This window comes from Mus caroli, unplaced genomic scaffold (assembly GCF_978045245.1).
Source record: "Mus caroli unplaced genomic scaffold, Mus_caroli_1 scaffold_11, whole genome shotgun sequence".
In the NCBI taxonomy this organism is placed as follows: Eukaryota; Metazoa; Chordata; class Mammalia; order Rodentia; family Muridae; genus Mus; species Mus caroli.
In genome coordinates this window covers 100,967,649-100,984,317 of record NW_028227266.1, presented here as the reverse complement: position 1 = coordinate 100,984,317, position 16,669 = coordinate 100,967,649, and the positions used below count along the sequence as shown (strand labels likewise).

General features: G+C 45.2%; 1 protein-coding gene across 1 annotated transcript in view; it reads left to right on the top strand.

The window, feature by feature from the left end:
* Ephb1 (EPH receptor B1) overlaps positions 1-16,669 on the top strand; it is a 442,703-nt gene that overhangs the window by 142,082 nt on the left and 283,952 nt on the right. Inside the window, exon 3 of the mRNA XM_021171331.3 lies at positions 11,951-12,632. Within this exon, the coding sequence (XP_021026990.1) occupies positions 11,951-12,632 (682 nt within the window). The remainder of the gene's footprint in view (positions 1-11,950; positions 12,633-16,669) is intronic.

The window sequence follows — 16,669 nt, the reverse complement described above, 5'->3', positions numbered from 1 at the left end:
CTTCCTTTGCACCCTGGGTCTTAGGAGCTTCACTATTCCCTCCAGGAGGGAGTATTTCAATTTAGAAGAAGTAGTTATGCAGGCCCTTTCGTATTTGTCCCGTTTGTTCACTGGCTGATTCACTGCTGATTCACTGTGTTACGATAGAAGGTCTGCAGATATGTCTTTTCTGCTGGGTCACCAGTACCTCAGGCATGGTTTGCGGAATGAGTGGGTTCTTCTGTCTTATCCAATCTTGTTTTAAGAAATGAGTTCACTGAGCTGGGCGAGGGAGTGGTTAGAACAGCTAGAATCTTGTCCCGTTAATAGAGGCAGAAAAGTTGGTTTTAAGAATTGGGTGTAGCTGGGCGTGGTGGCACATGCCTTTAATCCCAGCACTCAGGAAGCAGAGGCAGGCAGATTTCTGAGTTCGAGCCTAGTCTACAGAGTGAGTTCCAGGACAGCCAGGGCTACACAGAGAAACCCTGTCTCAAAAACCAAAAAAAAAAAAAAAAAGAAAAAAGAATTGGGTGTGCATGTGTATATGTGAGCAAGTGGTCATGCGAATGTATAAGCATGTTGGTGTCCATGTATGTGTGTGTGTGTGCGTGTGTGCAGGTTGTGAGGAAGCTGGTGGCCAAGATCAGGTGTTTTGAGACATTGTCTACCATTAAAGCTGGGATCTCATCTTTTCAGGTAGACCAGTGAGCTGGCCAATGAGCCCCAGGGACCTGCCTGTCTTTGCCTCCCTAGCTCTGGGTTAGGCATATCTGACTTTTTTCTATAAATATCGGGGATCCCAACTCAGACACTCAGGCTGTGCAACAAGCATGTTAACAACTGAGCCATCTCCCAAGCCCAAATTTCAGAGGAGGTGAGCTTTCACCTGTAAGCCTTTAAACTTTGTTTGTGGAGGTTGCTAGGTTGTAGCATCCATGTGGTTAATGAGAACTCTGGGAGTGGAGGAGGGTATTATAACTCTCCAAAGAAGGGCTAACTATCAAAAACTTCTAGAACTCCTCATGCTTTCTGCTTGTCTTCACAGGCAGTATGGAAATGGCCCAGGATTCTTAACTATCATTGACTAATAAATATCACTGCTTAGTCTGGTCATCAACCTCATTTATTAAAACCAACTAAATTTTAGAAGGAAATGTAGAAGGTAAGGTGGGATGAACTCAGGACAGTGGCCTTGAAAGGGAAGAGTTTCATACACACATGAGTTTTGATGTAATTTCACACACACACACACACACACACACACACTGGCCTAATAGCAAATAGCCAATATTCATCATTCAAGTGTCTCTAGATACCTGGGAGTCCCTCCAGAGCCACAGGCCAGCTCTGAGTTCCAGTGAGCAGGTCCAGGGAACCCAGAGCTTGCAGCCACCTAAGGGTGTCATCCCCATTCATCAAAGTCCAAGCCTGAAAGCCTGAGCAAGTATTTTCTAATGGGTGCCATTGTTTCCTTTATTATGCTTATCTCAAGGACAGATGGGCCATTTGCATCAATAATAGTGCCCTTTGAAAGACGATTACTAGTCTGTGTGATGTGCAAGGTGGATTGTTTTTTTCACCCTATTATTTAGCGCTGTGCTCTTTCATAGTAAGGACCAGTGGCCAAGGAGGCAGAACACAGTAGGGCCCCACTCATGGCCACTGGCTTCCAGAACCTTTTAAAATAATTCTTTTCATTGTTTGAGATTCTAATAAGATTATGTCATTCCCTTCTCAGAAACCCTCCTGTGTACTTTTCCCTCTTGTTCCCTTTCAAATTCACGCCCCCTTTTCTTGAATTGTGGGTCTGCTCATTCTTTCAAGTATCCAGTATTATTTATATGTACATGTATTTTCAGAACTGACCTAGGCATCATCTAACCAGTTGGTATGCTCTTCCACAGGGACGGCTATTTCTCTGGCCCTCAGACTTTCTTAGTTGAGTGTAGTTCTTTGTGTAGGGTTGTGGCTTTATAAGCTTTCCCTCTTCTACGTTAGTGTCACTATTGGTGTCTTCCTTGTTCAAGTCATGTTTAGGTGGACAAGCTGGTGAGACTTGATGTAGTTTCTGATATTTCTGGGAGACACGGTATCCAAAGAAACTCCCCGTTCTGGCTCTTGCAGCCTTTCTGCTTCCTCTTCCACAGTGATCACTGAGTGTTGGGTGCTGGAGTTGGGTTGCAAATATGCCAGTTGGGACTGGACTCCACAATTCTGCATGTTGATTGATTGTGGTTTTCTGTAATGGTGCCCCTCTGTTGTAAGAGGAGTTTTCTTCATGAAGGGTGAGGATACACTTATCTGTGGGTACAAAGATAAATATGTAGAGTGTAGTTAGGGATTACGTAGTTAGAGTTTAGTAAGGAAGTAGTTTCAGGCTCCCATGACTTCATTTGCCCTGGGTAGTTGGCTAGGTTTCCAGTACCAGGCCTATTTTCCCCTAGCTGACCAGGGCTATCAGATCAATTAGAATGCTGTTGGCTCCTGCCAAAGTATGGATACCACTACTGAACCCTTAGGGTCATCATGCCATGCTGGTCATTGCTGTGATTCCTAGGTTTTATACATGTGTGAGACTGTTGGTTGCTGTAATGGTCTCCCTCTGTTGTAAGAGGAGTTTTCTTCATGAAGGGTGAGGATACACTTATCTGTGGGTATAAAGATAAATATTTAGAGTGTAGTTAGGGATTATGCTGGTTTAGTAAGGTAGCTTTTATAGCACCTCCTGGTACCAAGAAATCGGAGATTTTTTTGAGGGCTGGGCACTAGGAGTACAGTGAGGCGCTCAACACTGTTCCAGCCCTTCATAGGGATGACTGTGGAGGAGATGGATTCGTGCTTTAGAAGATCATAGGGTTAGAAGACTTAAAAGAGTGACTGGGGGAGTCATTGGGAGTGAAGAGTCAATGGCGGAAAAGGGGAAGGAAGAGAACACTGGATAGAGGCATCACAAAGGAGAGAAGAGAAGAAAGATTTGGTAGCTAGTCCCCCGTGATTAGCACAAATGACACCAATGGAGAAAGAAGAGCACAAAGTCCTTCCTAGGCATATAGAATTTGTCACTGTGTGGATATGATGCTGCAAAGAGCGAGGTGAGTTACAGGTATCGGTAGGTAGTGTCCAGCAAGCAGCCTGTTACATAAGTCTGAGCAGTAGGGAGCTGTAAAATTGGTGATGTACTCCACAGCAACTGAATCCTTGCATGTGGGTAAGGTTATCTAGGATACAAAATGAGATGAGCGTCCTAGACATTCCCGGATAAAACCCTGTTGCATAGCAGTGGTGTGATGCGTAGAACGATGGTGCTTGCCGAAATGAACTAACAAATTAGTCAAAGCATAATCTCCTGTCCTCAAGGAGCTCACAGCTTAGTAGCAGACTCCAAAGTCACAAACACACAGCAATTAAAGAGTGGTTGGAAAGAGTGTAGTTACCAAATGTTAAACCGTGTGGAATAAACTCACCCAAGCGGGAAGCATTCTGAAAACTGATCACCATCCAGACTTAAGCCCGGGACATCATCGTGGAGTAAGTGCAGCCTGAGGCTCCTTGCTCAGTCCCAGCATGCCTCTGACCTGTGTGCAACTCTTATAGAATGCCCTTAGACTGTCCACTTGTTAAAAGATTGCTGTCCCTTTTGAATGGAGCTCAGCCCTGTCTGCCATTTTTTTGGCTCTGTGTGGTAGATGGTTTTGGAGAAGGCAGAATAGGCAAAGGTATTAGGGTCTGTCAGAACTTCAGCAACACCTGCAACCTCTCTAGACGCCACCTTTGCTTCCATTTTACCATCATTTGCTCATCCAAAACAAGACAGATTGAAGGGATAGCTGAAACTTGGTTCAGAATAGAGATGCTTAGACTTCTGCTTGCAACACCATTTGCCTTAGAAAAGTTTACGCAACTCTGGGTACATAGGCCTAGAGTACCAAGAAGCAAGCGTGGGTTCTGGGCCTAGGTGTGAAAGGAAGTGCTCTTGAATCAAGTCCTTGACATCTCTTGTCTTATCTGTCACCCCTGTTTTGTGACAGAACAACAGCAGTGGTGATGATAAACCAAACAGAAACGAGGCAGGCTATGAAAACTTCTTCCTTGGGGCAGTAGCTCTGGGAATGCCAGAGCGAGGCCAGTTGGGAGAAATAGCACCTGTAAGAATGGCTAACCTGGCTAGGTGAACATGGTTGGCCTGAAGATACCCTGACTGACCTCAGGGTGGAAATCCCATCTTGGGATGAGGTTCTGAAGCCAAGAGTCTCACCCTGTCTTTTCAATGCTTTTAGGTATTCCTCAGGTCTCTAGTGTCAGTGACAGGGATGTCTCTTTTCACCTGAATCCTCTCTAGATGCTGCCTTTGGCACCATTATAACATCTTTTGTCCATCCAGAAACAAGATAGACTTAAGGACAAGTTGCCACTTGGATCAGAATAGAGTTTCTTGGACTTCTGCTCACAACACTGTTTGCCCTAGAAAAGTTTACATAACCCTGGTTACAAAGGCCTAAAAATTAGGTTTGCAAACCAAACTTACTGATAGTGAATCACAAAAAGTTTATTTAAGGTAACTCTTTGTCATTTATACCATCTTAGCATTTATGCGAGACAAATGTATACTATTTATTAAAGACAAATTTGCACACCAATGAGATGGGTATACTTGCATATTTTATAGATGAAGAATGAACTCTTGACTAAATCCCGGATGCTGCAGGTCATGCAGCATCTTCCATAGTTTAAGGCTATCAGTATTTTGCATTTAGGATTGCATCAGTGCTGAGAACACTGGTTTGCTTAAATTCAGAGTACCATATTACTGATGTAAGTTTAGGGCTATTCCATAAGATGTAGGAAATTCTGCTCCAATCACAAGTCCAAGTTCACTTAACTATTTTTTAAAAAAACAAATCAGCAACTCAGATAGCAGTTCTAAAAATTAAATATCCTAATGCAATAGAATCCAAAGATATACTGAGGAGTGACGGTAGGAAAATATTAAGTCTTTGTTTTCTGTAATTAAACCATCACCCTTTAATTAATATAGTGCAGAACACTCTCACGTACAATAAAAACACTGTTTGGAGAATATCATTGGCTTAAATCTGCGCCGAGGTGTTTCAATTTGTTGGCCTCGGGTGGTCTGACATGTGCAGAATGAAGTGTGCATATTGTGTATACAAAATCAAAGCAGCTGACAAGCCATGTGCCACAGTATGTTGAGCTTTGCCAGAGACATTTTGGATCCATTACATGTTGATTTTGTGTTAATTTTGGTCCTTGTGTACCTAGAAATTTTAACTATTAATGTGGTGTGTGTGTGTGTGTGTGTGTGTGTGTGTGTGTGTGTGTGAGAGAGAGAGAGAGAGAGAGAGAGAGAGAGTCCTATGTGTAGTGTATACGTGGGAAAAAGAGACTTGTGGTGTGCGTGTGTGTGTGTGTGCGTGTGTGTGTGTGTGTGTGTGTGAGAGAGAGAGAGAGAGAGAGAGAGAGAGAGAGAGTCCTATGTGTAGTGTATACGTGGGAAAAAGAGACTTGTGGTGTGCGTGTGTGTGTGTGTGCGTGTGTGTGTGTGTGTGTGTGTGAGAGAGAGAGAGAGAGAGAGAGAGAGAGAAAGAGAGAGAGAGAGAGAGAGAAAGAGAGAGAGAGAGAGAGAGAGAGAGAGAGAGAGAGAGAGAGAGAGAGAGAGAGAGAAAGAGAGAGAGTCATTACATTCAGAATGGTGATCCATTGTATAAGAACCTGAACTATGGGAGATTAAGGAGTGGTAAGGCATTCTGGGTATGCAGTGAACAGAGAAACGGCACGGGCTGCTATGGGTATGGTATTTATGAATCACAGACCATGTCCACATTGTTGAAGAGTTAAGGTATCAGTTGTACAAGAGAATGAAGTTTATTTTCTGCAGTAGTGATGTATTTATTCATATCCTATAGATATACTTATGTGAGGCATATAATTAAATTACTTTAGTACATTTTTTGAGTTTGTGATCATCATAGTCTCATGTCAGAACATTGCCATCAAGCCAGAAAAGAAGATTCTGAATACTCATTTGCAGTTATTCCCCAGTTGACTCCCCAGACCCAGCAAAAATACTTTCCTGTGTGTTCGTTTGTTTACTCAGCTCTATAATATATAATATGGCTTTTGAAGCACATAGCTGCCTTCACTTGACAGAATGTTTTTGGGATTCACCCCTGTTCTAATATGTATCAGGTTTTTAAAAAGATTTATTTATTATTATATTTAAGTATACTGTAGCCGTCTTCAGACACACCAGAAGAGAGCATCAGATCTCATTATGGATGGTTGTGAGCCACTATGTAGTTGCTGAGATTTGAACTCAGGACCTTTGGAAGAGCAGTCGGTGCTCTTACCCTTTGAGCTATCTCACCATCCCATGTATCAGTTCTTTACTCCACTAGTGTTCCCAATTCTATTCCATTGTGTGGGAACATTGTCCTTTGTCTACACATTTGCCACTTGATGGATATTAGCAAAGGTCTTCAGTCACATTAAAGAATTAAATTAAGAGATCCAGGAAGAGGGATGGGCATAAAGAAGTGAAATGGGAAGCACACTCCACAAATGGGATTTCTAAAAATGGTTAGTGAGAAATTTGATCTGGAGGAATGGCTTCTCCTTCCATCATAGCTGGGCAGAGCTCCCCGAGTTCCCTGTCAGAAGATCCGGGGAAGGCTTGCTAAGTGAGGTCCTCAGAGGCATCGTTACCTCTGAAGGTGATGATAGCCTGAGCGACTAACTATGGACATTTGAGATATTTTTGAAAATATTATTTATTTAATGCCTATAAATGAGTACACTGTCACTGTCTTCATGCACACCAGAAGAGGGCACCGGATCCCATTACAGATGGTTGTGAGCCACCATGTGGCTCCTGGGAATTCAACTCAGGACCTCTGGAAGAGCAATCAGTGCTCTTAACCACTGAGCCATCTTCCCAGCCTGTCCCCCTTCCCCAGTCTGATGTTATATGTGAAAAATCTATCTTGGAATGTTCCTCTAAGTAGAATTGCCAAGTCAAAAGCTGTGAGTGACTGTGATTGCTGACAAGTAAAACCAAGAGTATTTTTGAAATAATACCAACTTGCCCTCCATCCATCTGTATATCAGAATTTTTTTCTTAAAAATTTATTTTTAGGTTATGTGTTTGCCTGCACATATGTATGTGCACCACATGTATGTCAGTGCACAAGGGGGGCAGAAGAGGGCATCACATTTTCTAGAACCAGAGTTATGGATGGTTTGTGAGCAGCCATGTTGGTTCTGGGAATTGAGTCCTGATTTTCTGCCAGAGTAGTAAGGGCTCTTAACTGTTGAGCAAGCTCTCCTGCCTGAGTATCATAATTTTTATCTCCAATATCATTGCAAATGTAATATCTTCAAACGTTTATTCTTTTTTTTAAAAAAATACTGTACTTTTATTTTATTTATTTGTTTATTTATTTATTTAATGTGAGTACACTGTAGCTGTCTTCAGACACTCCAGAAGAGGGCATCAGATTTCATTACAGATGGTTGTGAGGCACCATGTGGTTGCTGGGATTTGAACTCAGGACCTTTGGAAGAGCAGTCAGCGCTCTTAACCACTGAGCCATCTCACCAGCCTCCAAACATTTATTCTTTAACCACCACCAACAGAAGGCTCAACACTGATTTTGCTTTCCACTGATTTGAGTTTAGGTTAACACTGTCAATGCTGAGAGAAGCAACTGCATCAAATTAAACAAGATGTTGACAGTTTCCACTACCAGGTATCTTCTCAGCCACTTCCTAACCAAAACTTGGCACTGTATCTCTTTAATGCCAATCTGGTAAGCCAACCATGGTGCTTTACTGCTGTTCAGTGGGAAGAGAGAAAAACGGGAAAAAACACAGGAGGGGCTCAGAAGTGGAAACTGGGGCGTCACCACTGAAGAGAGACATTTTGTAAATCTGTCCTTGGTCCTGGAAAGGAAAACTGAGTATCTCTTCAGGCAGACAACCCAAGGTCCATGGAAACCTCAGGCTTCATAAAGGGACGGCAAAGGGAAGCCAGCACTTCCAAGGATCCTAGGGTCTCAAAAATTGTATGAAAAGATGTTCAGGCAGCACCTGGACCCTTGGGTCTGGTCTACTCACGGTCAACGGGAATCTCCCTTCTCTGCAGGTCTCTTCCCTTCCCCTCTCTCTTACCTGAATGTCACTGATCTCCAATGGTTCCTACCTCCAGCCTGTTCCCTACTTTGAGGTAGCTTCCAAACACTGAACTTTGATCCTCTGTGCGTTTCCTCTCTAGATCTCATCTATGTCTTCTGGAGTCAGGTTTCAACCCTCACCCTGTCCTGCTTTCCCTTCTTTTATCTCTGCCACTTCTACCACTTCTTTGAACTTCTTCATCCCTGGATGACACCAGCTCGTGTTTTCATACCTCAGAGCTTTTGTATTAGTGTGCCCTAGGGCACAGATACCCTGCCCATTTCTGTTCCTAGGATATACAGCCTTCCCCAAGCCAACACCTCTCCATCCACTTGGAGACCCTTCTGGAAGACTCTCCTGCATTGATGTACATCCTCTTTCTTGGCACCTCATAACTTCTTATTAATTAGCACAATTGTACTTACTTAGTTCTTTTGATAATGTGCTAATTTCTGTTCCTGTTTCTTGGTCCTAAGCTTCGTACTGCTGGAATGCATGGCATAAAGCTGGCGTTCGGGAACATTTTCCACTGATGAATGAGTAACGTTTTGCAATAAAGCTAAGAGACTGATACCATGTATCATCAACAAATAACAATGTTTGTCCCTCCCTGCTGGGAATGCCAGCTCATCCTAGTCTGTCTCCATGATCCAAAATCTTCTCTTTCTTTCAGGCCCTCCCCATCATAATTGCTACTTACCCCAGAAGGCATTTGTCTCTCCTCTAGCCCTGTCTTCTCTCTTCCGTTCCCCACCCCCACAGCAGCAGCTGACAGGAGAAGAATGGAAATTAATGTCTGACTCTGTAGGTGTAGTCTCCTTTCCCCTCAAACCACAGGGAGCTATTTTCCTTTCTCTCCACTTCTTTCTACTCTTTCCTTTTGAATATACAGCTCTGTCCTCTCTAATTTGATCTGATTGCTCCCTCGGGAGCTGTCATGGAATCAATTAGATCTGTAGAATTTTTACAACTTGAGGTCACCCAGTGTGAGTCCTCATTTTACAGATGAGAAAACTGAGGCCCAGAGAGGTTAATGTCTGAAACGATTACCTCTGTTGGGCCTTACCGTGCTAATCAGTGACATTGGCGAAGATGAATGTTCTCAATACCCCAGCTCTGCTGAGTGAAATCCTCTCACTCTGTTTATCACAGGATGTTCAGTGGTAATGGCCTTGGCACTCAGGTGAGCCTGCTTGGTTGGACTTCCTTTCCTAGTCAGAGCTGCATTAGTGTTGGGTGGCCAGAGGCTCTGGATGTGAGCAGATCTCTGCTCTGAATGGGGTCACGTGCTTCACCTGGGCCTCAATCATGGTGGGGAGCAGCATTTATGTGGAGACTCTGCTAGAACAATGGATGGCGAAGCCTGCTGGGTTTAACCAATTGCGGAACACTAAAAGAAAGCCACCCTTTCTTTCAAAGTCATGTCAGGACAGCAGGGGAAAATGTTTCAGAATGGCACTGGGAAGGGAAGGAGGCCTGAAAGCCATCTGAAATGCTGTCAGCAGCTTCTCCCTCATCTATTTGTTTTCTGGTTTCCAAAACCCAGCCAAGCAGAACCAACCTTCCAGAAACACATTTAAATAGAACATAAAACAGTCTTTAAGAAGGGGGAAAAACAACGAAGGCCCCTTACATCCAGAGATCAATAAGAAATTAAGCAAAGCCCAGGTGAGGCTTGACAGTGTGGATTTATACTGCACATGAGCTATGGAGCAGAGCTGGTGGCCCTGACACTGGAGGTGAGAACAGGCATATATTTTCATGTGTGCACAATGTCTGTTCTGATGCTGTGCTCAGATACTAAGTGTCTCTTACATCTATGGTTCTTTAGGGGCTCACCAACTACTGGTGGTATGGGATGCTTCAGTGTCAGTGTGTCTAAATTCGTACAGATGGAGAAAGGATAGAGCAAGGGCCAGGATGGGGCGTGCTGTCCAGTCTGGGTCGTATGAGCTGCAAGCTCTGCGGCTTTTCAGAGTTGCCTTTACTCCAGCGATATCCAGAAAGGCATCCTAGGTCAAATGCACGGCATCCGGATGGAGCTCGGCGGTGGAAGCCACTTGCAACTTTGGCAATGTTCGAGTCTTGGCTTTACAAGTTGAGCAAGAAGAGGTGCTGGTTGCCATAAGAGTGATTGCAACAAGTTGGGGGTGTGGCTCAGTTAGCCCAGTGCTTGCTTAGCATGCAGAAAGGCCAGAGTTTGACCTCCAGCACTACATAAACCTTGGTGAGAGGTCCTGTAATACCTTTGGGGAGGTAGCAGCAAGAGTAGCTACATAGCGAGTTCAAGATCAGTCTAAGCACTGAGAGAGGAGAGGGTGGTGGTGGTGTGATCACATAACAGGTGGGGTGTTGGCTTCCTTATGGGAGGGCTGAGACTTTATCTAGGCAGCAAATCAAGATGGACCTTTGGTCCTCAAGGGTTTCTGGAAGGAACTCGCCAGAGACTCTGGCTGGGGCAGGAATTGGTACTCTGGAGGAGGGCTAAGAGAGCCCAGTAAGCCTGGATGTGTAGGTCAGCTTTGTAGATGTGATCCTTTTGTCCCCTCACCCTTGCCACTATGTGTCTCCTTTTGTAGCCCAAAGGGGAAAAGACTCCTTCCTTTAGCAACTTCCTTGTTGCAAAAATTGCCATCTAAAGTTGTAGGCTTTTCTTTTTCTTTTCTTTTTTAAAGATTTATTTATTTATTATAGGTAAGTACACTGTAGCTGTCTTCAGACACTCCAGAAGAGGGAGTCAGATCTTATTACGGATGGTTGTGAGCCACCATGTGGTTGCTGGGATTTGAACTCAGGACCTCTGGAAGAGCAGTCAGTGCTCTTAACTGCTGAGCCATCTCTCCAGCCCAAGTTGTAGGCTTTTCAAAGCACTGTCCTTCCCATACGCCTCCTCCTATAGCCATGCACATGGAGAAGTGGCCTGATGTCTTATTAGCCAAGAACTGGAGATAAGCGAACTGAGTTGCGGGACTCGTGACGGGACTCGTGATGGGTGTGAGGTAACAGCTATTCCTCATTCTTCCTCTGATGCTTAAAGATTCTGAAATATGAATTCTCTTTTCCAAGATGAATCACGGTCATCTCTCCCAGAGTGAGCAGTGGCCCTTCCTTTCTAAGTAACACTGCTCCCGCATCACATCTCAGCTTGAACTTTTCACAATACCGAGCTGAGTTAACTTCATCAAGAGTATCTCTTAGCAGCCTCCATACGGTTTTACAGTCCCACTCTTTCAAAGAGATTTTCGTTCGAAAACAAAAGGTTCTGAGGATCTTAAGTTTATCGAGAAACAAGCAAACACCCAAACCAAACCAAATAAGCACTTCTCTTCACGTGCTTTACAGAGGAATATAGATGAGTTTTGCCACAATAAAGATATTAGGCTGATAGATGGAGATCTCTGTTGTAGAGTCCGCTTATAACTGGATCTCTAACTCATAGAATAGAAGCTGTTGGCAATGGAGAGTATGGTGTCTGCTGTCAGTGAGGCTCAAGGAAGGATAGCCACAGCATGAGATTTCCAAGTCTGATGAGTGCATGCCTTCTGTAATTAAATGTGTTGTATTTGGTGCACGGTTGAGAACTGTGACTCTGAATATCAGGAGATCTTTGAAGTGCAGACATGGTTATACGAGCTCATATGAAGTGGGAGCGTGGGACTGGTGAGTTCTTGAAGCCCCCCCCCCCCCCAAGGCACTGAGATTCCATTCTGTGTTGACTATTGTCTTATCACTCTCTCCTTTCTGATTTTGCATGTGTGTGCCTGTGGCCTACTTGGGACAGTGGGAAGAAGTCAGTGGCTATGATGAAAACCTGAACACCATCCGTACTTACCAAGTGTGCAACGTCTTCGAACCCAACCAGAACAACTGGCTGCTTACCACCTTTATCAACAGAAGGGGCGCCCATCGCATCTATACAGAGATGCGCTTCACTGTGAGGGACTGCAGCAGCCTTCCAAATGTCCCAGGCTCCTGCAAGGAGACCTTCAACTTGTACTACTATGAGACTGACTCTGTGATTGCCACCAAGAAGTCAGCCTTCTGGTCTGAAGCCCCCTACCTCAAAGTGGACACCATTGCTGCAGATGAGAGCTTCTCCCAGGTGGATTTTGGGGGAAGGTTGATGAAAGTCAACACGGAAGTCAGGAGCTTTGGGCCTCTTACTAGGAACGGTTTTTACCTCGCTTTCCAGGATTATGGAGCCTGTATGTCTCTCCTTTCTGTCCGTGTCTTCTTCAAAAAGTGTCCCAGCATCGTGCAGAATTTTGCAGTGTTCCCAGAAACCATGACAGGAGCAGAGAGCACATCTCTGGTGATTGCTCGGGGCACATGCATCCCAAATGCGGAAGAAGTGGATGTGCCCATAAAACTCTACTGCAACGGGGATGGAGAGTGGATGGTGCCCATTGGGCGCTGTACCTGTAAGCCTGGCTATGAGCCTGAGAACAGTGTGGCCTGCAAGGGTAAGCTTGGGGCTCCCTGAGTGTCTGCCTCCATCTTACTTGGGGAGATACAAGATCGTAACTTTCCTACTTCTAGTTCTGGGTCTCTTGGGAGAAGAGAGCGCCTACTAGGTTATTATAAACCCCAAAAGAACCTCTGTCCCGAACACCCCCCATGACTGATGATTTTCCAATTAGGACCAACTGTCTGTATGCATGTGTAGAGAAAGGGATGAGAAAAATTCTGAATAGTGACAAATTATTCAATAATCACTTGTTTATATTTACTTTGGGAACACATTCTCTCTCTCTCTTACACACACACACACACACACACACACACACACACACACACTCTGCATCTTCCATCAGCCTCAAGCTCTGGGGGGTCTGGAGTATTTTGGGTTGTCATGGACAGTTCACTCAAGGGTAATTGAGAAGTGACTGAATTTGGAAAATATTTTCGTTCATTTCAAGCCAGCTCCCACAGCCTTGAACTTGGTACTGAAGCCATGTAGCTCATTAACTCAAAGCCCTCTGGCTTGGCTGTCTTTCTCCAGGGGCTCAATGCCAGGCCCTGGAAGGAGATGAAGCTACCGGGACAGGGATGGGAAAGTTCCATTGTGTGGAGGAAGCTTTGTTCCTGAGTGGGACAAACTGATGCAAACTTTGCAGATGGCAGGCTTAAGGTTTCATATGTTCACAGTAGATCTCCGAACCCTACATTTGATTTGTTCCCTATGTGATAGCAAATATGCTTAACTGTCTGGAATGACTGGAAGGCTCTAGAAGCCTGATATTCCTGTCTTGTCTAAGCCTATGTTGGAGCTCAGAAGCTGATCCAGAGCAAAGGTGAGTTCCACCATTAAGTCTTGCTTATGGCCTCCAGAAGTTTGGATTGTTTAAAGAATGCCTGGAAGTGATTTTTACTGTATCACAACTCAAGGGTTGCCCCCCTCTCTCTTGTACTCTGGGAGATAAATTAGCTCCTTTTCTATCACAAGTCTCCTGAAAGCGCCCTCCTTGCTGGCTGTCCCCTGGCACTGCTGGAGCACCGGGCCAGCCCCTGTCTGTTTCCTTCCTTCCTTCCCCAAACACCTGCCTGTGAAATGCCTGGCAAGGCACCCTGAAAGCCTATCAACACTCGATCCCATGGATTCAGCTAATTGCCTGGGCTGGGGCCTTCACACAGCCTTTCTGGGGCCTGCTGGGAACACAGAGCTGTGCCTTTGTGTCTTTATTGGATTTCTTGGTTCTGGGACCCATGATGGATGGCGTGGAAACAGAGGGGAGAGCAAGCCAGATCCAGTGATGAATCAACACAGACAGTTTTAGGACCAGCGGGGTCTGGTCCCACAGAGCTCCTCTGTGTCCCACAGGTTGGGGGTAGGGCGGGGGCACCCTCTTTGGCATTCCTCAGGATCTGAGTGGCGACCAAGACACCAGGCTGTCTTAAAGGCACAGGTGCAGCAGCAACTGGGCTTGCTCGAAAACCATGCTGAGTGCATTTCTCTGGCTTCAAAGGACTGCCACACCAAAGTTGCTGGCTGGGCCCCTCTCATTTTTCTCATTATTTCCTGAGCAGAATGGCAAGGATGGGAGCGAGCATTGATTGGTTCTGATTTAATTGGGACTCTGGGAAACAGGCTCTCGTTTCTTTGGACTAATTGGAACGCTACTCTTTTGGGGGGCTCCACTGTCCACACTGCTTGTCAGTCACCTCTCATGGTTGTTCTGCAAGGGCCCATGGGGACAAATATGTAAATGCAAATCCTTTCTTTTCATTCTTTCTGCCTGGCCCAAACCGCCCTTGTGGGCTTCAGCAAATGTTACTAATCTCTGACTGTTGTGAACATGGCTAGATTTTACATGTAACCACTTATTGTAAACTCATTGGAGGATGGGGGGTGGGGGCGCAGGGCATCCTCACTGCACAGGAGGCAACATTGTGGCGACATCTCTGAGAATGATCAGTTCGGAAATAGCATGGTTTATTTGGCTCCACAGCCTGGCTAAGCCTTAGGGACCAAGAGAAAGCCTTCACTTGCCTCAGGAGCTGGAAATTTGTGTCCCCTCAATTGCTGGTATAAGAACTCTGGTGGCTGAGCCAAATCTCTCTGTCCAGGATTCATAGAGGGCTGCCTGGGAAATAAGGGGACCCAACCCCTATGTAGATGGAGATGTTGGAAGGATGCTGTACCACCAGGATGGGAAGTGTGTGTAGGTACTTAAGGTTGGTCCCTGTTCTGTGTTTTCAATGGGAGGTCTCCAGCCACCTTAGGTAAGCCTACTATGTTGCCAAGTAGACACGGGGTCCTTCATATCAATTCTACGGTTGGCAACCTCAGACTCTCAGTACTCATGAGAATAAGATGGGGAGAATGGTGAATGGCAAAGACTGTAGGTGAAAAGCAACCAAGGCCCAACAGCAACTGTGTCCTGACATAGCCTGGGAATTCTTGTTGTTTGAATCTCACTTGGGGGAAGGGCGATAATGATATTGTTCTCGCCATGTACCAACCCTCATATCTGCATATGAAACTTTAAATGTGTAGAATTTCTAGAGAGGCTGTGGAAACAGTATCCTTTTTGCCTTCTGGTTACTTTTTTTCTTCCTTTTTTTTTTTTTAAATGATGGGCAAGGAACCATACTTTGGCTTCCACTTTCTATCTGCTAAATCCATGTATCTGTCAAATTCTTGGTGACCAGTCGTCACTGCAGTGTGCAGAGGCACCTGGAGACCAATTAGGTAGCCCAGCCAGCCAAGAGCAGTCCTGGCCCGGAGCTGTTCCTGTTGTGGAGAGGGAGAACGCGAGACCAGGACAGTGAGGACAGCAGGCAGAGGTGGGGTGGTAGAGCTTGTGTGTTAGCATTTGGCTCTCGGCGTGCTGCTGTCATGCAGCGGTTCTTAACTTGGGGGGTCCAAACGACCCTTTCCCCAAGGTCACCTTAGACCATGGGAAAACAGATGTTGACACTGCAATTCATACCAATAGCAAAATTATAATTAATGATGTAGCAACAAAAGTAGTTTTATGGCTGTAGGGGGGATCACCACCCCATGAGGAACTATATTAAAGGGTCTCAGATTAGGAAGGTTGAGAACCATAGTTCTAGAGGGTTCTGTGGCTAAGCGCCTGCCTCTGACTCATCCATTCTGTACACACACATGCCGAAGAGCATGGGCATGTTGATCCCCCCATCGACTCTGACTTCATCATGTGTCAGTCAGTAGAAGTTAATTGCTTGGAAGATGGCTTGTCTATTTCAACTTTAGGTCATGTGCTCAGCTTAGGGATCTGACAAGAAAGCACAGCTTTCTCTCTCTGCGCCACATTCCTCCTGCTAAAGTTGGTGGTGAAACGAGTCTTTGTGTGGGCCCCATGCAGTCTAGGTCTTCTTGTGCCAGGCAGGCCATGAGATGGTGTGGAGCAAGCCCTTAAAATGCGATATTGGCTAAGCTTAGCCTAAGGGGAAGATGGCGGGGCTTAGTTAAGGTTTCTGATGCTGTGATGAAACACCATGACCAAAAGCAACTTGAGGGCATTGTATCTCAGCTTACAACTCCCAATTATAGTCCATCTCCAGGGGAAGTCAAGCTAGGAGCTTAAACCAAAAACCAAAAGCTGAGGCCATGATGGAATGCTGCTTACTGGCTTTCTCCCCATGACTCAGTCAGCTTGTATTCTTAGGCCACCTACCTTTTCAGGGGGGCTCATACCCCAGTGAGCTGGGGCCTCCCACATCAATTATTAATCAAGAGAATGTCCCTACAGGCTTGCCTCTAGGCTAGTCTGATGGAGGCAGTTCCTCAATTGAGAAACTGCCTTCTCAAATGTGACCAGGTTTGTATCAAGTTGGCAAAAACTAACCAGCATAGGGCTGGAACTGATAATCGTTCTTAAAGGCCTACTAGGAGCAGATCCTTTATTTTTTTCTGTCAAAGCATGTAAGACTGCATCATAACTTGTGGGTGTCCATGGTTTCCAGAGCAGACCCTAGTTGGGGGCTATGTTCTACCCTAGAGAAGTCTCTGAAGGATTGACTTTGTAAACAT